The 22,483-nt window shown below is 38.1% G+C and overlaps 2 protein-coding genes across 2 annotated transcripts; one reads left to right on the top strand and one right to left on the bottom strand.

Annotated features, from left to right (window-relative positions):
* Positions 1-3,379: 3,379 nt before the first annotated feature.
* On the bottom strand, positions 3,380-6,962 carry LOC127430732 (proteinase-activated receptor 3-like). Its single transcript, XM_051680739.1, has 2 exons — positions 6,760-6,962; positions 3,380-5,930 (listed from the first exon to the last, which is right to left on the bottom strand). The coding sequence occupies exons 1-2, from the start codon at positions 6,821-6,823 to the stop codon at positions 4,852-4,854; spliced, it is 1,143 nt and encodes a 380-aa protein (XP_051536699.1). The 5' UTR covers positions 6,824-6,962; the 3' UTR covers positions 3,380-4,851.
* Positions 6,963-17,130: 10,168 nt separating this feature from the next.
* Positions 17,131-21,810, top strand: LOC127431041 (WD repeat-containing protein 38-like). The gene is made up of 9 exons (XM_051681255.1): positions 17,131-17,308; positions 17,465-17,585; positions 18,756-18,872; positions 19,041-19,138; positions 20,692-20,772; positions 20,868-20,990; positions 21,228-21,380; positions 21,451-21,498; positions 21,603-21,810. Exons 1-9 carry the CDS (start codon positions 17,213-17,215, stop codon positions 21,720-21,722), a joined length of 957 nt encoding a protein of 318 aa, XP_051537215.1. The 5' UTR covers positions 17,131-17,212; the 3' UTR covers positions 21,723-21,810.
* The last annotated feature ends 673 nt before the right edge of the window (positions 21,811-22,483 follow it).

The raw sequence follows: 22,483 nt of genomic DNA, 5'->3' as shown, positions 1-22,483 counted from the left end.
CCACGACATTCTAATTTATTGAGATGCACCTGTATAACCTAATATTTCTACAGCCATGTCATAATTATTCAACCCCTATTGCATGTAGCTGTTTCTTAAATATGTAAGGTACACAAGTAATTGTTTTAAAACAAAATTGTCATCAATCTGCAATGGCACTTATTTAAGTTTAACATTGTGAGCAAAAATGTATTTCTATGCAAAAAATGCAATTAAAAATAAGCTGTCTCAAAAGCTAATAGAGGAGATTATTTCATTACACAAGAAAGGTCATGGCTAAAAGTACATTTCCAAAGCACTTCAATTTCTAATAGACAAAGTTGGCAGCACCATTCATACATTTTTAAAATAAGGTACAACAGCAACCTTCTTGGGGTGTGGAAGAAAGCAAAACTTCACCAAGGGAAATGTTGATGTGAATATTCAAGAAGTAATTAGGAAAGACCTGTGGAGTCCTGGAAGAAGGTTTTATAGACGTATGACACTAAACTGAAAATGAGTTTTAGACCCATGGGTCAGCAGTATGTCTGGAGTAAGATGACAAGATGATGACAAGAACGACACCATCCCCACAGTCAAGCATGGAGGTGGGTCAGTCCTGTTATGGGGGTGTTTTGCGGCTGCAGGAAACGGCTATCCTGACTATGTGACTGACAGCTTGGATTCTTTCAGGTATCAGGCCAGCAAAAATGTGATGCCTTCAGTGTGTAAATTGAAGCTCGGTGATCACTAGACTTTCCAGCAAGACAATAACACCAAGGATACATCCAAGTTGTCCAAAATCTGGTTCAGGGATAAGTTGTGGAATGTCCTTAAATGGCCCTTTCAGTCCATCATTAAAAATCCCATTGCAAACCTTTGTTGGGATTTCAAGGAAGCAGTGGCAGCACAGAAACCAAAGAATGTCAATGAGCTGGAAGCTTTTGCTCATGAGAAATGTGTAAAAATTCTAATAGAGAGTTGTCGAAGCCTGAGAACACTTACCTGAAACATTTATTTTATGTTATTAAGGATAAAGGATGCACCACAAATGATTGACTTTGGGGGTTGAATATTTTTGACATGACATTTGTGGAGAGAATGAGTTATTTTTTTATTTTAAAATTTGGGTAAACTGAACTCTTTGTTCTCAAAATCACTCAAATGTGTATTAAAAACTTACTTTGACTGTTTACTGAGGTTTTAGTTGATGTGTTTTAATTCACATCACCAGAATGTATTGCTGGTCAGGGGGGTTAAATAATTTTGAATGCAACTATATATATATATATATATATATACACACACATACACTGTAGGCAGGCAGACAGACAGACAGACAGACAGATAGATAGATAGATAGATAGATAGTGCTGCATACAGAAACACGGTGTTCTGTTTTAATATTGTGATGCAATGTTAATTTATTCCTCACATCTGTAATATTTATTCCACAGGTCATCTCTCTAATATACAGTTAACCTTCTCTAATAAGGTCTCTTGACAGTATAACTTCTCCACTCAGTGCAATACAAAGTTTGTGTGCAATATATAAACTCATATGTATATGTACTATATTATGTATGAATATATTTGTGATTGTTCCTCATTTGTAAGTCTCTTTTGAGTAAATTGTGTGCTAAATAACTAAATGTAAATACATACAAACATGCATATATACATATATCAATAAATTTGAAATTTGATACAAAAGCAATTTTATAATTAAATACTATGATATGATGCATTAGCTGAATGCAGTAAAATTAACTGTAAAAAAAATTTGGTTATATCCCTTAGGCTAACACCTCCCTGGTAACACCTGACAAATTATTAACTTTATATAACTTTGGAGGCAACCTGAAACACCAAAAAGCAAAACACCCCAGATAGCACACGTACACCTCCAAAGTGTTTGTTTTAGATCATTTCTTCTGGAAAGCATCGCATTTCAATAAACATCTGCTAAACAACTTTAAAAAATCTGATTTACAAACATTCTAAATCATAAAGGTCTCAAAGACATCTGAGGAATATTGTATTGACATCCTAGAGGAAAAGTCTTATTGATATACAACAGATGAACAAACAACCTAATACGTCTTCCAGATGTAAACACACATATCAAGTAGAAGTCTGGGGGATGTATGTGTGTCATCAGGAACTTATTTGAATTAAATGTAAGCCAGCTTTCTTGAAGCTTTTTAGCTTAATGTTTTTCAGATAAAACTTACTATGACTATGCTCAAATTGGCATGAACATAAGATGGATAGCCTTTTATCAGCCTTTTTAGGGGCTTAGCCCCCATCCAGTGAGATGAGCTGGTTTACTGACAAGTTTACTGCTGTAAATCACAAATTCAGACCTCTCTGTCTCCTGACTTGTCTGGTCATCTCCCCACATTCCTGAAGGTTGACGTTTATGAAAGTGTACGAGTTGGCATGACAATGAGGTGTGTACTGTTATTAATTATTGTAAGTGACTGCATTTGTATTTCCTCTTAAGCAGTGAAAACTGATATAAGATACAGGATAATAAAGAACATTCCAGGTAAGAAAAAACACCTGACAAGTGACAAGCATATTAAGAAAACAAGTGAGAAAAAGAACACTTTCCTTTCCTCAAATATTTAAAGTTAAATTAATAGAAAACTCCGGTTTATGGGTTTAGAATATATAATATATATATATATATATATATATATATATATATATATATATATATTAGGAATATCAGGACAATGCTGCCTGACAAGCATGGTAATAAATATTTGGCTACTTACTAGCACATGCATTTACATGTAAATCACCCAGACATTTATTTGATGTGTGTGTTTACATCTGGAAGATGTATTTTCTTAGGTTGTTAGCTCATCTGCAATTCGAGATGTTTCCTCTCGGATGTCAATAAGACATTGAGCAGATGTCTTTGTGACCTTTATGATTTAGAATGTTTGTTAATCTGATCTTTTTAAGATGTTTAGGCTGATAATTAAAATTAGATTCTTTCCAGATGACAATATCTAAAACAGACATCTCAGAGAGATACGCGTGCTATCTGGAGAGAAGTTAACTAATTTAATTTGAAATCTAACTATTTTCAAAAATAATTTCAACATCAAGCAGTGTGTGTACATGAGAAAGAGAGAGACAGGAAGAAAAAAATTATCTAGTTAGTCGCAGTCCACTGGCACTTTTGTCTTTAAGCCTGGTGGGTTTCTACATCCTGGAAACTAATCCATACTGCATGCTCTCTATTTTCCACACTGCAGAATAAAAGTGATCAAAACTATGAAATTCCACAAATAGAGGCCTGGGAAATTCTGCAATGACCTATCAAAATACTATCTTCTTTGTCCTGCCACCACTCATCCATTAAAAAACCAACAATAATCAAAAATGTTGTCACAATTTTTATTTGTCCACAAAACTAACTGCAAGGATTCAAGATAAATGCAAAAGCATTAGCATTCCCTATGCAAATAGTAAAGAGTGTATAGACAAACATTTCCTTGTTCACAAACAAACATACACACACACTGAACACAGCGCAGGCAGTATATTACAACCTTTTCTTTCTAGGGCATTCAAATGTCTCTGCATTTGTATTCAGTATAAAAGGTGCTGGTTCTGTCCAACCGATTCAAGTTGGATCAACCAGAACTGGCTGGATCTTTAAAAACTGGTTGCCCTCCTTTTGGCAGTTCACATATTAAATACTTTAAATCTAGAAAAACAAGGCATAAAAGATAAAACCTAAAGACATCTGATTTGACATCTTATTAAAAATAAGCTATTTTACCCACTATTTGTGTATGTTGAGTAATTTTTATGCTTATAAGAGTATTGCGTTGTTAGCTTAGCAACATCCTATTGTGAACCACGTCAATTGCGAGCATTATTTTGTGTGGTGCACATATTGCCAAGGTTGCTGCCTATATAGGAGACTGATCATACTGTGAATTCGGCAACACAAGATCAAAAGTTCTGCTGTTGAAATCGGTCTGCGCTTACAGAAATTCGAAACATTGCCCCCCCGTGGTCAAAGTGGAAGTGCTGTTGAGGTGAAATGTCCACAGGGTGGTGCCAAAAGCGAGTTGTATTTTTCCCCAATTTGGAATGCCCAATTACCAATGCACCTCGTGGTGGTATAGTGACTCGCCTCAAGCAGGGTGGCGTAGGATGAATCTCAGTTGCCTCCACGTCTGAGAACGTCAACCCGCACATCTTATCACGTGGCTTGTTGAACGCATTACCGCGCAGACATAGCGCGTGTGGAGGCTTCACGCCATCCACCGCAGCATCCACGCACAACTCACCACGCACCCAACCGAGAGCAAACCACATTATAGCGACCACGAGGAGGTTACCCCATGTGACTCTACCCTCCCTAGCAACTGGGCCAATTTGGTTGCTTACGAGACCTGGCTGGAATCACTCAGCACGCCCTGGGATTCGAACTCGCCAACTCCAGGGGTGGTAGTCGGCGTCTTTACTCACTGAGCTACCCAGGCCCCCATGAGTTGTATTTTTAGTTATAAATAATTTAATACATTCAACAGGAATGCATATTTTGTTAACCCTACGTCCTAACCCAAATGCAAACGAGCATTCGGAAGCGGCATGTCAATTTATTGTGTGATCATGTTGTATGTAGAGTTTTCCAAATCAGTCCCCTATGAGGTGCCTTTCATTTAGAATGCAACTATCTATGTAGGCAGTAACCATTTATGCATTTGCTGGCACTTTTTTCCACAGCAACTTACAGCAGAGTCAAGCTATGAATTTTAGATGTTTCCCTGGGAACCAACCTATGATCTTGGTCTTGGTAGTGTCATGTTAGTTCTAGTTAGCTCCTGTTTTGTTTAACATTTAAGCAGAAATGCTATGTGCATGTCCTTTGCACGCAAGGAAGTAGTGTTTCGTTCCAACAGTCCTAGACATGAGAACAAAGAGAAATGGATCCAGAGCGCTATGTAGGCAACACATGCACACAGTCACACTAAAGTAAATGTAGAAATTCTCAGTCGTACTTGTAGACAGCAGCACGTAATGCAAAAAATGAAAGCAGCTACTTGGACCAAAGCAAACGATGAAGATAATGAAGTTAAATGTGCTAGCTCTGATATAGAGGGCCCAGTTGCTGTGTGAGCGATTCAGGTGCCACACTATAGAAGCGTAACACGCTACTGTCACCACTAGGGGAAGAAAGAATCCAATGCAGGTAAGGCCAAGGTTGTAGTAGACAAGCCATTGGTAATAGTCTAAATTGGCGGGAAGAACATCATGGCATGTGACAATTCCAAGGTGTGCGATGCGGTAGCTCTGTCGCACTATGATCTCTGGTAAAATGGCGATAATAAATACGATCCAAACTGCTACGCAACTCCATGCAGTGAAGGACCGCTTTGGCAAGCTCTTATACAGGAATGGGTGAACGACAGCTATGTAGCGCTTGATGCTAATGCATGCTAGCGTGTATGCTGAGCAGTAGAGGTTGCCGTAGAAACAGGCAGTAGTGATGCGGCAAGCGGTTTCGCCGAATATCCAATGGTTGCTGTTGAGGTGATAGTGTGCCTTTAGCAACAGGCTAAGCAACAGTAGCAAGTCAGACACCGCTAAGCTACAATACAAAATGGCCGACGAAATGATCCTCATTTTGGTTCCAACAACAACCAAAATGGCGATATTGGCGGGAATCCCAACGACGATGGCAATGATGTAGACAGCTGGGATGAACCACTTGCTAAGAGGACCCCTGAGGTACATTGCCGTGTTGTTACTACGCAATTCCACTTCTGTAGCAACCATGGTAGCAGAGGGTGAGATACGTGTTTGTGGTTCTGTTCGGTTCAGAGGGAGAGATGCGTTGACTGGGATGGCAATTCCTTGAAAAAATCTTGGGTTGACCACGTTTGTGCTGTTGCATTTGTTTGTCCTGGCACTATTTCCTGCAGGCAAGTAAAGAGAAGAACTGGAGTTATTTATTGTTTTTTGTTTTATGCATATTTTTATGTAAAGGGCTATAATAAAACGTTCTTCCAACTCAGAAACAATAAGTCCTTTTGTTTCTGCAGTGTCCCGCAAAGTGGCATATTATACAGGACTTACCAGATAGCATACTTACTGTACATCTCCGAGATGTTTGTTTTAGATCTTTTCATATAGAAAGCATTGCATTTTATTTAACATTTAAAAACATTTGATTAACAAACATTCTGAATCATAAAGGAAGACGTATGTTTGACTTCCGAGAAGAAGTTTTGTAGACATATTACAGATGAGCAAACAACCAAAACATATGTCTTCTGATGTACCTGTGCTATCAGGGTTGTTTTAAAACATTTTTAAATACTTTTGTTTTTTGTTTCTTAATATGTGCAGTTTTATGACCTCATTGAAAAGATTTTGTGGAATATTTGTACTTCTACCTGAAAATGACTTAAAAACTTCACAAGTAAAATACACATTCCCTTATTGGCTACATAAACGTTTTACTTAAAATCTTGATATTATAAAAAGTCCATATCCATGTTATTTACTATACATGTTACACTATATATATATAATTTTTTTTTTTATTATTATTATTTATTACATAGGCAAAATGCTTCTACATAGCAGATTTATTGCTTGAATTGTTATGTTTTAGGCTGTTTAAAATGCAGATGTTTTCTTGTTTATTACACTGAGAAATAACAGGAAATACAGTCATCATTCGCCCGTTTGAAGGGTTGGGTGAAACGAATTGAAACTTGTGAAAAAAATTCATTCGCTTACCTTGAGCCCGAGTCTCATTCTGAAGAAGTAAAGCGACACAAATTAAAAGAAAAATTTTCCCCATGACGACGAAACACGTCCAGTTTATTCTGATGAAAACGAGCGACTCTTGTAGTCTCAGCGTTATTTGGTCTGTGTTTGTGGAATGTGAATGAGGACCACTATGACACAAGTGCACCCCTCTCTCTCTCTCTCTCTCTCTCTCTCTCTCTCTCTCTCTCTCTCTCACTCCCTCCCCCTCTCTCTCTCTCTCTCTCTCTCACTCCCCCTCCCCCTCTCTCTCTCTCTCTCTCTCACTCCCCCTCCCACTCTCTCTCTCTCTCTCTCTCTCTCTCTCACACTCCCTCCTCCCTCTCTCTCTCTCTCACACTCCCCCTCTCTCTCTCTCTCTCTCTCACTTCCCCTCCCACTCTCTCTCTCTCTCTCTCTCTCTCTCTCTCACTCCCCCTCCCTCTCTCTCTCTCTCTCTCTCTCTCTCATCTCCCTCTCCCACTCTCCCTCTCTCTCTCTCTCTCTCTCTCACACTCCCCCTCCCACTCTCTCTCTCTCTCACACTCCCCCTCCCACTCTCTCTCTCTCTCTCACTTCCCCTCCCACTCTCTCTCTCTCTATTTCTCTCTCTCTCACTCCCCCTCCCTCTCTCTCTCTCTCTCTCTCTCTCTCTCTCTCTCTCTCTCAATTTCAATTTAAAGTACTTTATTAGCATGATTGTGTTTACATACAATATTGCCAAAGCATTAATACACAAAACAGATAATGACAAGACAAATAATTATAATAAAACAGTAATAAATAACAATAAAAATAGAATTAAAATATTAAAATATCCATAATTGAACTATTGTTACTGCTGAAAAACAACAAAAAAAAAAACATTTAACCGTTATGTTTAACCATGGTATTTAAAAACCATTACTACAAGATTTACCATGGTTACTAAAGTCATGTTTGCTAAAATTGTACTAAAGTAAAACCATGGATAATTTTTTTGCGAGGGAGCAATAATAAAGGGATAGTTCACCCAAAATTAAAATTCTCTCATCATTTACTCACCCTCATGCTATCCCAGATGTGTATGACTGTCTTTCTTCATTAGAACACATTTTTGTTTTTTGTTTTTTTTTTGGGGGGGGGGGATTTTTTCCCCTTTTTCCCCAATTTGGAATGCCCAATTCCAAATGCGCTTTTTAAGTCCTTGTAGTCGCATAGTGATTCGCCTCAATCCGGGTGGTGGAGGAATCCCAGTTGCCTCCGCGTCTGAGACCGCCAACCCGCGCATCTCATCACGTGGCTTGTTGAGCGCGTTGCCACGGAGACATAGCGCGTGTGGAGGCTTCACGCCATCCACCTCGGCAACCACGCTCAACTCATCACGCCCCACCAAGAACGAACCACAATATAGCAACCACGAGGAGTTTACCCCATGTGACTCTACCCTCCCTAGCAACCGGGCCAATTTGGTTGCTTAGGAGACCTGGCTGGAGTCACTCAGCACACCCCATTAGAACACATTTGAAGAAAAATAGAAAAAAATATTTTTGCTCATTAGGTCCTTATGATTTGACTTTTGAAGCTCCAAAAAGAACAGACAGTCAGCATAAACGTCATCCATACGACTCCAGCAGTTAAATTAATGTCTTCTGAAGCTAAACGTTTGCTTCTGGTGCGACAAATATCAATATTTAAATACTTTTTTAAATATAAAGCATCACTTCCGTTCAGTAGCAGTATGCTGTAATCGCGCTGACATGTTCACGCGAAAACTGATGCACGTTCGACACACACGGAAGAGCAGCGCTGTTTACAGCTGAGTAGGAGGAATGCTGTACAGATGCGTAGTTTTGGTTTAGATCTGTATTTGTATCTGTTTGTTTACTGCAATGGTGCATTTGTGTGCTTATCCTGGATGTCTAAACTGAGAGAAAAAAGTGAGATTAAGCCCGTAACATGTCAACGCAAATTCTTCACATGAGAGACGTGTACGCAGCGCTCTCGTTAATGCATATACTGCTGCTGCCCAGAAGCGATGGTTTATGGTCAAAAGGTACTTAAATATAGACCTTTTTTGCACCAAAAGCGATCGTGTCGCTTTAGAAGACATTAATTTAACCGCTGGAGTCGTATGGATGATGTTTATGCTGACTGTCTGTGATTTTTGGAGCTTCATAAGAGAAATCTCCATTCACTTACATTTTAAGGACCTACTGAGCTGAGATATTTTATAATTTTTCTTCAAATGTGTTCTGGTGAAGAGAAAAAGTCATATACACCTGGGATATCATGAGGGTGAGTAAATGATGAGAGAATTTTCATTTTTGGGTGAACTATCCCTTTACGTTTAGCAAACCCTTAGTGAAAATATGCTTACAATTATATCTAAAGGTTTTCTTAAAGGAACAGTTCACCCAAAACAATGAAAATTCTCTCATCATTTACTCACCCTCATGCCATCCCAGATGTGTATGACTTTCTTTAATCTTCAGAACACAAATGAAGATTTTTAGAAGAATATTTCAGCTCTGTAGGTCCATACAATGCAAGTGAATGGTGACCAAAAGTTGGAAGCTCTAAAAAGCCCCTAAAAGCAGCATAAAATTAATCCATAAGACTAGAGTGGTTTAATCCATGTCAACTGAAGCAATCCAATCGGTTTTGGTTGAGAACAATTCAAAATATAACTCCTTTTTTTTTTTCATTATAAATTGACATCAGCAGCCTCCTTGGCAATCATGATTTCACGTTCAATTACACTTACTAGTGCCATCTAGTTCTCTGTGCATGCATCAAGCACTATTAAGTGTAATCGAGCTAGAAATCATTATTGTGCTTAGAGACTGCAATGGCAATATGTACAGTGAAAAAGGAGTTACATTTTGGTCTGTTCTCACCCAAAACTGACTGGATCACTTCAGAAGACATTCTGATTAATGATTAATCTCTGATCATGATTAAACTACTTGAGTCGAATGGTGAGCTTCTAGAGCTTTTTTTAGCTTCAAAGGTCTGGCCACTATTCACTTACATTGATTGGACCTACAGAGCTGAGCTGTTCTTAAAAAATTGTTTGTTTGTGTTCTGCAAAAGACAGAAAGTCATACACATCTGGGATGGCATGAAGGTGAGTAAATGATGAGAGAAATTTCATTTTTGGGTGAAATGTCCCTTTAACTTAAAGGTTTCTCTGCAACTGGAACAAGTTCTTTGCTCTTGCAGTTCAAGTTCAAGTTATATTTGCATACATCTAATTTTGAAGAGAACTTGCAAGTAGACAGTCATCCATATACAGTTGAAGTCAAAAGTTTACATACACTTAGGTTGAAGTCATTAAAACTAACTTAATATCCACAGATTTAATATTAGCAAACTATAGTTTTGGCAAGTCATGTCATGCACATCTACTTTGTGCATGACACAAGTAATTTTTCCAACAATTGTTTACAGACAGATTGTTTCACTTTTCATTGACTATATCACAATTCCAGTGTGTCAGAAGTTTACATACACTAAGTTAACTGTGCCTTTAAGCAGCATGGAAAATTCCAGAAAATGATGCAAAGCCTATAGACAATTAGCCAATTAGCTTCTGATGGGTGTATTGAATTGGAGGTGTACCTGTGGATGTATTTTAAGGCCTACATTCAAACTCAGTGCCTCTTTGCTTGACATCATGGGAAAATCAAAAAAAATCTCAGAAAAAATATAGTGGACCTCCACAAATCTGGTTCATCCTTGGGAGCAATTTCCAAAGGCTTGAAGGTACCATGTTCATCTGTACAAACAACAGTATGCAAGTATAAACACCATGGGACCACACAGCCATCATACCGCTCAGGAATGAGACACATTCTGTCTGCTAGAGATGAACATAGTTTGGTGCAAAAAGTCCAAATCAATCCCAGAACAACAGCAAAGGACCTTGTGAAGATGCTGGAAGAAACAGGTAGACAAGTATCTATATCCACAGTAAAACGAGTCCTATATCGACATAACCTGAAAGTCTGCTCAGCAAGGAAGTAGCCGCTGCTCCAAAACCGCCATAAAAAAGCCAGACTACAGTTTGCAAGTGCACATGGGGACAAAGATCTTACTTTCTGGAGACATGTCCTCTGGTCTAATGAAACAAAAATCGAACTGTTTGGCCATAATGACCATCGTTATGTTTGGAGGAAAAAGGGTGAGGCTTGCAAGCCGAAGAACACCATCCCAACCGGGAAGCATGGGGTGGCAGCATCATGTTGTGGGGGTGTTTTGCTGCAGGAGTGACTTGTGCACTTCACAAAATAGGTGGCATCATGAGGAAAGAAAATGATGTGGATATACTGAAGCAACATCTCAAGACATAAGCCGGGAAGTTAAAGCTGGGTCACAAATGGGTCTTCCAAATGGACAATGACCCCAAGCATACCTCCAAAGTTGTGGCAAAATGGCTTAAGGACAACAAAGTCAAGGTATTGGAGTGGTCATCACAAAGCCCTGACCTCAATCTTACAGAAAATTTGTGGGCAGAACTGAAAAAGCATGTGCAAGCAAGAAGGCCTACAAACCTGACTCAGTTACACCAGTTCTGTCTGGAGGAATGGGCCAAAAAGCTTGTGGAAGGCTACCCAAAACATTTGACCCAAGTTAAACTATTTAAAGGCAATACTACCAAATACTAACAAAGTGTATGTAAACTCCTGACCCACTGGGAATGTGTTGAAAGAAATAAAAGCTGAAAGAAATCATTCTCTCTACTATTATTCTGTCATTTTACATTCTTAAAAATAGTTATCCTAACTGACCAAAGACAGGGAACATTTTCTACGATTAAATGTCAGGAATTGTGAAAAACGGAGTTTAAATGTATTTGGCTAAGGTGTATGTAAACTTCTGACTTCAACTGTAAAAGCAGAAAAAAGTCTTGTGTGGTGTAGGTTGGACTGGAACAGACGTCTGTCCAGGTTGACTTGTTAAGGCCAACATCTGTAAGTTCTCTGTCTTCAACTGGGGCTCACAGAAAAACAGAAGTAAATAAATAAATAAACAATGCAATTCAAATATTGCCATATGACCCACTTCAGTATCAAATCTTATCTGGTGACAGGGGTATTCCCAATACTAACAATTATTTTGATGCCTTTAAAACCCTATAAAGGTTTTTGTATCTTGGGCGATACAGCATTTGAGAGGCTGAAGCGAGGAGCAGTGAGTAAGTGTTTCTGTGAAAATAATTGAAAATAGAGTCCCTGCAAATACTGAGGTCAGGTGACTTTGTATTAAAACTCAGGCATCAATTCATAATCTTAATTTAAAGAAACATAGCAGCATTGTGAGAAGTCCACTGACCTCATTGCAAATAATGTTCCTACCTTTTACATGTTGTTTTCATGAACAATAGACTACAGGCTGCAAAAACTTGAAAATGTCATATTTCGGCCGCAATATGTTAGAAATAGCAATAAATTTATTTGTTTTCATAAACTAATTTAGAGGTATTTTTATGTTCTTGCCGTTTTAAGGGTTAATTATCAGCAGGCTTACAAAACATTTTATAAGTGCTTTTTTCTGGAGTAATTCATGTGCATCAGTAAGTGTACAGGCAATATTTATTTCCATTGACATTTGTATTTTGGTCTACACCATGTATGCTTCATCCGTGCATTTGCAAACCCCCCTCTGGTAAGATACAAAAGACACCAACTGTTTCCTAGCACAGTTTATTGGTACAGCAGATGACAATGTATTTAAACTGTATGTTATGTTGTTGTTGTGAGACATAAAATTGTAATATTATAAAAATAACTTGAGACTTCTACCTTTGCCATGCGCATTTGGACATCTGTGGTGAACATTAGTGCAGACAATGCCACAAGGTACATCCCTAAAATTAAAACACAGTCTTTGAGAAAGTAATGATAGTTTTAAATGGATTTTTTTTTTCCCTTTTCTCCCCAATTTGGCATACCCAATTCCCAATAAGCTCTAGGTACTAGTGGTGACTCTCCTCAGTCCGGGTGGCGGAGGATGAATTTCAGTTACCTCTGCATCTGAGACAGTCAATCCATGCATCTTATCATGTGGCTTGTTGAGCGCATTACCGCGGAGACATAGTGCATGTGGAGGCTCACGCTATTCTCTGCGGCATCCACGCACAATTCACCACGTGCCCCACCGAGAGCGAGAACCACATTATGGTGACCACGAGGAGGTTAACCCAACATGACTCTACCCACCCTAGCAACCGGGCCAATTGGTTGCTTAGGAAGCCTGACTGGTGTCAGTCAGCAAGCCCTGGATTCGAACTTGCGACTCCAGGTGTGGTAGTCAGCGTCTTTACTTGCTGAGCTACCCAAGCCCCCAGATAATAACAGTTTTAACATCTATTCACCTTGAGTATTATTGACTCAGTATGGCGCACGTTGCATCACTGCAGGCTCGCGCGCGTCGAAGGACATTCGCGAGCGGAAGACAGATAAATGTCTTCCGAAATATGAAGTGAAAGTGAGTGAAAGGAAATATGAGTGAAAGTGAACATGTTGAAGCTGACAATCTACAACAACTGAAATAAGTCCAACATGGTGAATTATTTAAATTTACCTCAGTTACTGGCCACCTCATGGAAGACGGCAGTGCGCAAACAGGGCATTTAATTACAAAATTAGCAAGCGGGAATGTTTTTAATTCAACAATGGATAAAACAATTAAAATCTAAGGTGATATTCAATGATAGACTGACTAACAATTGTGTAACCGTTGTTAGCGACCCATTTAGATTAAAAAATGCGCATGCGCAAAACTCAGATTTTTCTAACCAAGTTTCATCATAGAACAAACGTTATGATTTCAAACAAATCGGTCGGTGGTACATGTTGATGAATCAACCTCATCTCGATGTTGAATATATGTTCTATTTTTGACCTATCAACGTTATGGAGTACCGACCAAATAGTGAATGTTGATTCGACTGATCCCAACCTTTACAACTAAAAATAGACGTTGAATCGACATCTTCTTGCTATCTGGGATGCACATCAAATAGACATCATGTACGTGTGCTATCAGGAGTGTTTCTGGAGTTTTATTGACTTCTGAAATGTTTTGGGAAAGATATATTTCAATATCTTGTCAGCAGAACAATTTAAACAACATACAGCTCATTGATAAGGCTGTTAGGCCACATCCCTGATACCACATACATCAACCAGACGTCTTGATATAAGCGTTTACATCTGGAAGATGTATTTTTTAGGTTGTTTGCTCATCTGCAATACGTCTATAAGACGTTTCCTCTTGGATGTCAATAAGACATTCAGCAGATGTCTTTGAGACCTTTATGATTTAAAATCTTTATGATTCTGATCTTTTTAAGATGTTTAGCAGATCTTGATTGGAATGCGATGCTTTCCAGATGAAAAGATCTCAAACAGAAATCTCGGAGAGGTACGTGTGCTATCTGGGATGCACACCAGTTTGTTTTCGTCCTCATTGGCGAAAGGATGAAGAAATGGAGAGCATTTTCGAAACAGTACTTTTTTTGATGGAGGAAAATGCTGTTCAAGTGTGAATGAGCGGTGTAAACATAGCAAAATGTGTTTTCAAATAATAACATATTAGTGTGGACATGGCCTAAGTCTATTGCTCACAACCTTGTTTTAATTCCCGTCAAAAATCAAAGATGGCGCTGCTCTGAATAAGGTCGGTCCACAGGTTTCCTCACTAACCACTGGGCGGTCGCTGGACTGTTTTCTAGTTCCAGTCTCCATAAAAAAACTACCAATACAACAAGCGTTCCAGGTGGAGAACAACAACCATTTTAAGTGTCAGTAGGAGTAAAAGGCTAAACTTCTGCAGCTGTTGGCTGTCATAACAACTTAAAGTAGTTAATGACAGCAACATATCTAACCTCAGTTCATAGCTTCATCCACACTCCTTAGACATTGACAAGTGAGGCACTGTCAAAAACGGTTATCGCGACTATCTAAAGTATCAGCACTATGGAGCCACATGCTTTTTGACAGTTTTTACAAAATGAATACATTCAATGCCACATTATCCTCTAAGAACATAGCCAATGCAAGTTAAAACACTGGAGACTGGAAAACAAAAACAGGCATCCGTTATGAATCGTGGAACACTTCCACATTCAGGAAAAAGTTGGGTACCATAATTGCGTCATAACTTGGATGAAGAATAAGTAGTTTTTGCATGTTTAGCCGGGATATACACAAGAAGAAAGTAGCCTACTTAAACAATGTAAAAATTACACACTTCTTAAGATAGTAAGCAATCTCCTGAATGCACTATACATCTATTCCTCAAAGCCTTGTTTTTTTTTTCATTCAAAATTAAATGTAGGTAATGGTATAATGTAGTAAACATGTAGGTCTACACACGTCTCTATTTTTGAAACTAGTATCTTGTTCCATTGATTTTGCATTCATGTAAGATTCACAGCAGTGCAAAGGAAATGCCTGTCTTTGAGAGATAACGCATGTCTGGGAGCTACATGCAGTGACAATTTTGGTCTTTCCTATCCTGACCAACAGATCTAGATTAAAGAACAACTTAAGTCCTGTAAATGTGTTCCACTTTCCATCAGTGGTTTGTGGTCTTCTTGTGTTTTTGTTAGCATAGTAGTTTGCTGTCGTTGTACATGACGCTGTAAGGAGCAGTTCAAATGTATATCTAAGATGAAACCGATAGAGAGATGATTTTCCTTTTTTCAAAGAACAAAGGAACAACTCATGTACGCAAATGTGACCTCAAAATTAATGCCCTAGAAAAATACCCCATGCATTTTTGCACGTCCCCACATATCCGTGCACACACACACATACACACACACACACACACACACACACAGCTGATTTAATTATAACCCTAACCTTTACCATTCTGGTCAAAGAGCTTAACCAGTTATAAATGCATATTGTACAAACATTTTCCATGATTTGTTTATAACTGGTCTTTATTGTTCTAAAGGCAACAATGATTTTTATTTTTATTTTATTTATTAATAGAGATAACCTTTTACTTTCAGTCCCAAGAATACTTCTGAGGAACCGAAATCCCTATGTGCGTCCTACGTCGTGAGCTATGCCTAAACAAAAATAGCATCAACCGTGGGAGGCACAGTTTCTGTTTCGTTTTGTAAACTGCTTGGTTTTCTATCAAAGTGACTGTTATTTAGTAAAGGTGAAAATGGCATTACTTCCTGTGTAGAAATGTGGACATGTTCAATGACTAACACGCATCCACTGCTGCGAACTAACTGTTCGAACTTCATGCAAACAACATACCAAACATCGTGCTGCTGAGAGTAAACATCCTGATGGAAAACCAACAGAGCTGTTGCATAAGTTACTATGAGACTGGAACACTGAAACACATGATGAGAGAAGTTTCATTATTGGGTGAACTATCCCTTTAACAATATATATATATATATATATATATATATATATATATATATATATATATATATATATATATATATAACATTAACAGTACTTTTACAACATTTATTAATCTTGGTTAATGTTAATTTCTATATATGCTAATGTAGTATTTTGACACATTAATATTAACCAAGATTAGGCTAATAAATGCTGTTAAAAATATTGTTCATTGGAAGTTCATGATAACTAATGCATTAAGTAATGTTAAAGGTGCATTTAGTAATTTTTTTCATCATATAAAAAGATTCACTTCTAAAGAAATAAATAGTAATTTTGAAACATATGTATAAAATCATGACCATTCATGTGAGATGAAGAGTTCAGTCAAATCAGTAACCTCATAAAAGCTGTTTTATTCTACATGGAGCAGGGGAACCTCATGGGGGCAGCCATATTAGGATCACATGACCAGCTGAATACTACTAGCTTAATCTCAGTAACTGCCCTGTTATTGGACACTTTCATTCATGGATAAAATTAATCCTGGTTTACTGTGCATAGTGAATTTCTACAATGGCTTTCGTAACTGAAAAAATACTGTTTGAATGATGCAGCATCCAGGCCACTAGGTGTCAGTGTAAAGCCAAACTTCAAAAAATTACTGAGTGCACCTTTAACAACTAGAACCTTTATTATATTATATTATATTGTATTACATTATATTTTAGGCCTTTTATAATAACATTAGTTTAATAATTGTTTATTGTGTGTTTTTATTAATTATTCATGAGCTCTATAAAAAAAGGCTTTCTGGCTGGTGAACACAAACTGAGCTTGTTAATGTCTTTTCAAAGTAAATGAGTGTCTAAACCAGGAGTGATTTTCTAATAAACCACAGGCGCAGCCCACAGCCACTCAAGAGACCGTAACTCTGGATACAGCAACACTCAAAACCCAAACAAAACTTGACTTAAACTGTGCTGCAACACTAACAACTGCAGCTGCGTATCTGAAATAAGATGCACATTATATTAGGCCATGTTCAGCCTATTTAGGACATTTTTGACATTGCTGAAATGTTGCTTTCTCATGCATTAAGAGGCATGTGGCAACACCCTTCTGAAAACTTCACCGTCTCCAACATTAGATATTTTTCCAAGCACAAAGGCGAGGTAGACATTGATATTTTGTTTAAATTTCAGTTTTACATATTCTAGAAATGTATTTATTTATTTGATTTCCTATTATAGTTAAACAGTTATGTTATTAGGTATGAACAAATAGTTTTTTTTTCTCATCGTACTGTCAATTTCTCACCTGTGTCTTAGGTGAACTGCTGCGCGTTCTCACCTGACTGTCAGAATCTGCTCACGTGCTGCGATGATGGTAAACTTTACCTGTGGGAGGCCACGAGCGCCAAACTCCTGGCCACAGTCAGTGGACATACAGGTGCGCAAAGAATGAATCAAATCAAAGATTATTTATCAAATAGACAACAATACAATATGAAGCTGTAGGCCTAATTGCTGCCACTGAGCTTTTGGAATGTTTTGCAAGCTTACCCATAGTGTATCTGGCTCTCACGCCGCCGACCCGGGTTCGGGGCTACACGCTGACATCAAGTGTTTTAAAACGTTTAGCCTACAGTGATTAGTTACTGTTATCGAACTACTTTTGCACAAAAAAAGTGGTGCAATGCATTTCATTTTAAATTCAAGAATCAGATTACAGTTAATAACTTTCAAGTTAATTACTTTTAAGTACATTACTTGGGGTACACATTTCTAAAATAGAATTTTGAAGAATTTAAAACAGACTTATGTTCATATGTTTGTCTCTTGGTGTTTCTGTGACAGCGTACACCCCCAAATAAGTAATTGTAAGGGAGAAATGTGTGGTGTTGAGTGTATGCGGAGACTATTTAGCCTGAGATGGACCACTTGTATTAAAATTAATAGGAGAAATTGGAACACCTAATATGGCGGATGTAGAAAAGGAAGTCCCGCCTTGCAGGTTTAAGAGCTAATCACATTCTGACATCACCTGTCAGTCAACTCGGGAATGCACATGCGCAGTAGCTGGACCAGCCTGAAAAATTGCGTTTTTTAGCGTGATCTGAACAAAAGAAGTACAATTTATGATACCATTGTTGTTGGATTTTACTACTGATTTGAAATATGTTCTTTGATTGATTGTAATATTGACCAACCATTTTGGAGATTTCAGTCTTTCCTCATTCAAGTAGATTAGCTGTACTTTTATGCCGCTTGTAGGCTATCCATAGAAAATAGATGCCTGGGAGCATTCCAAAAATTGCCACCGAGTGGACTGACTTGCCTTGAAATTGACTTTGGTGTATGACTTAGAACAAGGTTGAAAAGTCAAGTAATAAGTAATGTGATTACTTTCTCAGTGAAGTAATCTGATTACAGTTTTATATAAGTTATTAGTCATCTGTAGTGGACTACTATTTGGTGTAACTACACAACACTGCAAAGACCTTATTGCGTATTTATTAACATTAGCCAACACCAAATTTCAGTTTCTGTATTAATTATGAATGCATGACTTTTTCTGTATTTTTTCCCTCTTTGTTCTCTTAAAAAAAAAAACATGCAGGTCCAGTGAAATCATGTGCTTTCTCTGCGGATGGTCAGCTTTTTGTGAGTGGATCTTACGACTGTACCGTCAGAATCTGGCGCAGTGCGAGCACAGAATGCGTGTACATACTGTCAGGTGTGCGCAAATTTCATAATGACCAAATACACTAGTGTACACATCACAGTAACTATGGCATTTTGATGGAAACAATAGTATATTTTTGTAAAAACTGATCTAATCCTGATCTTTTGCAAATTTATTCTTCACTCATTTTGTTTTCACCAATCGGAACTCAAACCTCAGCTCACACCCGGAGTGTTGAGACAGTGAGCTTCAGTCCTGACGGACAGTGGCTGGTGTCGGGTGGATGGGACAACAGAGCGCTAATCTGGAGTGTTCAGGTGACAACCAAACACTTATAAAATCTTACATCAGAAAATAATGAACTAAATAAATTAAACAAACACATATCTTTCCCCAAATATCACACATCTCTGAGATGTCTGTTTTAGATCTTTTATCATCTGGAAAGCATCACAATACAATTAACATCTGCTAAAGATCTTGAAATGATCAGATTTATAAACATTCTAAAAAAATATATTTCCAGCTGTAAACACTCACATCAAATAGAGGTTGTGTGATGTGCGTGTGCTATCAGGGTTCCATCTGGAAAGCACTGTATTTTAATTAACTGTTAATTATTAACATCTGCTAAACATCTTAAAAAGATCACATTTACAAACATTCTAAATCATAAAGGTCTCAAAGACATCTGCTGAATGTCTTATTGACATCCTAGAAGAAACGTCTTAAATATGTACTGAAGATGAGCAAACAATGTAACAAATACATCTTCCAGATGTAAACACGACTTCTGGGTTATGTACGTGTGCTATCAGGGTCAAGTCATAAAGGGGTCATGAAATGGAAAATAAAATTTTCCTTGATATTGAGACATATAAAAGGTTACTGTACTATTAAAACATACTGTCAGTTTCAGAGCTCAAAACTTCCTCCCCAGTCTAAAAAGAGCATTTGTAGTTCCCACCTTTCTGAAACGTCTCGTTTCGAAAACTGTGTGCTTGTGACGTCACTAGACATTGCTCAGTATTTACATGCTCCACAACATGTGTCATCGCACCCTTGGCCCTGCCCACTGGCATTCAGTTCGTATCGTAAACAGAGAGGCAAAGAGACAGGCTTAGTGTGACCAACTATTCCTGAACACCAAAGGGGACCTATCTGGACTATTTTGAAGTTTTATGTGCATATAACATACATTAGACAGACGTCTTTGACCGTTGTCATGTTTGTCGCACCACTTTTAAAAGACACAGTGTCAAGTTACAATTCAGAAACAGAGATGCCATTCAGTTTCATTCAGCAGCTCTGCATCTTGCTGCACTATTTTTAATTGTTGGTGTTTGTGAACAAGCACTAGCTGGACATCTTTGACCGTTTGGATGAGTTTCTGGCGATCTGCGCCTCAGTGCACCTATGTGTGTGTCATGTTTCACTGTGCTTTAGACTGTGTATGTGCTTGTTTAGACTATTTGATGTGTCTGTTTACATCTGGAAGACACATTATTTAGGCTGTTTGCTCATCTGCAATATGTCTACAAGACGTTTCCTCTCGGATGTCAGTAAGACATTCAGCAGATGTCTTTGAGACCTTTATGTTTTAGAATATTTGTAAATCTGATCTTTTTAAGATGTTTAGCAGATGTTAATTAGAATGCAATGCTTTGCAGATGAACACTCTTAAACAGACATCTCTGAGATGTATGTGTGCAGAAAGTTTATAGTGAAAAGCTTCTTAGAGACCTAATAGATCTTTTCTATTTCTATATGTGTGCACTTTCTTGAGTGCACCAATTGAAGAATGTACCCTTATAAATTTAACTGTAATGTTTATAAGCTCCATGTTTGTGTCTGTTGCTTGATATTTCAGTCCAGTGAGATGGTACAGGAATTGTTGGGTCACACTGCAGCTGTCCAGAGCAGCACATTCTCATCAGATTCACAGTTGGTGGTATGACTCACTCACATTCTCTGTTTGTGGGTGATTGGTTTTGAGACTGTTTAGTATGAGCTACATCACCTCCCTATTCTTTTGGTTCACTGCAGGCTACAGGTTCCTGGGATCGGTCAGTAAGAGTGTGGACACTCCAGGACAGAAAAGAGGTTGCAATATTACAGGGACACCTGGGGAACGTGGCCTGTCTGAGTTTTTCTGTTACTGGCATGCTGGTGAGCTCACAAAAACAGATTTGTTTTTGAGGGTGAGGTTTGGTATTTAGCATAAACCTTGCAAATAATCTTAGAAAACTAGACAGCCTTTATTTTTAGATGGTATTATTTTGTATTGCATTATCATTGGTGGTTGGTTAAGAATGTTACAGATAAACAGTTGTCCCAAAAAGTATATGGACACTTTAACCAGACTTATTACATTTTTGGGCCACTGTATATGTTCATATACTGTAGGCATCAGGCTCATGGGATGGTACTGTTCGTGTATGGTTGCCAAGACAACACACGTGTCTGTTCCTGTTGAGAGGATTTGAGCGTGTTTGGGTCAAGAGTCTGGCCTTCTCCAGAGACGGACTGGTTTTAGCATCCACCGCAGAGGGTGATATGGTAGGCCAAAAACACAGACACATACTTGCATTTTTGTAGTCCATGCTTGAATTTGTGAACTTGTTATCAGGTGAGGATCTGGGATATGGAAACTGGAACATGTCTACAGTGTTTACAGGTGAGTGTATTCTAGAGTATTATGACATCACAATGCCTCATCATTTGTGTTCAAGGCTCATTAATTTGTCTGTACAGCATTATGACTCATGATATGTGTTTTAGGGTCATAAGGACTCTGCATATGGGTGTGTGTTCACTCCAGGTGGGCAGCTTCTCACCAGCGGCTCGGACCAGTTAGATGTTGGAGAGGAAGATAAAACTGCTCAGAGGAAAGAGGGATAAGTTTAAATCATTCACACAAAAATGAAGATCCTCATCATTTACTCACCCTCCTGCCATCACATAAGTGTATGACTTTCTTTGTTTTCTACAGAACACAAATTACATTTTTTAGAAGAATATTTCAGCTCAGTAGGTCCTTTCAATACAAGTGAATGGTGAGCCAGAACTTTGAAGCTCAAAAAAGCACAAAGGCAGCATAAAAGTAATCCATAAGACTCCAGTGGTTAAATCTATATATTCAGAAGCGATATGATAGGTGTGGGTGAGAATACTATTTAAGTCCTTTTTTAATATAAATGTCCACTTTCACTTTTTTATTTTTGGCGATTCACATTTTTCGTGCACATTGCTGCCTACTGGGCAGTGAGGATAATTTATTGTAAAAAGGACTTAAATGTTGGCCTGTTTCTCACCTATCATATCGCCTCAGAAGACATGGATTTAAGTCGTATGGATTACTTTTATACTGCCTTTATGGGGTCTTCAAAGTTCTGGTCACCATTCACTTGCATTGAATAAACAGAGCTGAAATATTCTTCTAAAAATCTTTGTGTTCAGCAGAAGACAGTCATACACATCAAGGGTGGCATGAGGGTGAGTAAATGATGAGAATTTTCATTTTTTGGCTGAACTATCCCGTTAAATAGAGAATCATGACTACTTACATCAGCCGGGGTGACCACAAGAAAGTCCAGCCCACTGAATGATGTCTAAGGGAATTGGCATCCAGTTTCAGTTTGAAATTCAGTGATTATGAAACT

Source organism: Myxocyprinus asiaticus, chromosome 40 (assembly GCF_019703515.2).
Source record: "Myxocyprinus asiaticus isolate MX2 ecotype Aquarium Trade chromosome 40, UBuf_Myxa_2, whole genome shotgun sequence".
NCBI classification, from domain to species: domain Eukaryota; kingdom Metazoa; phylum Chordata; class Actinopteri; order Cypriniformes; family Catostomidae; genus Myxocyprinus; species Myxocyprinus asiaticus.
The sequence above is the reverse complement of the archived record's forward strand: the minus strand, read 5'-3'. Positions and strand labels throughout refer to the sequence as shown.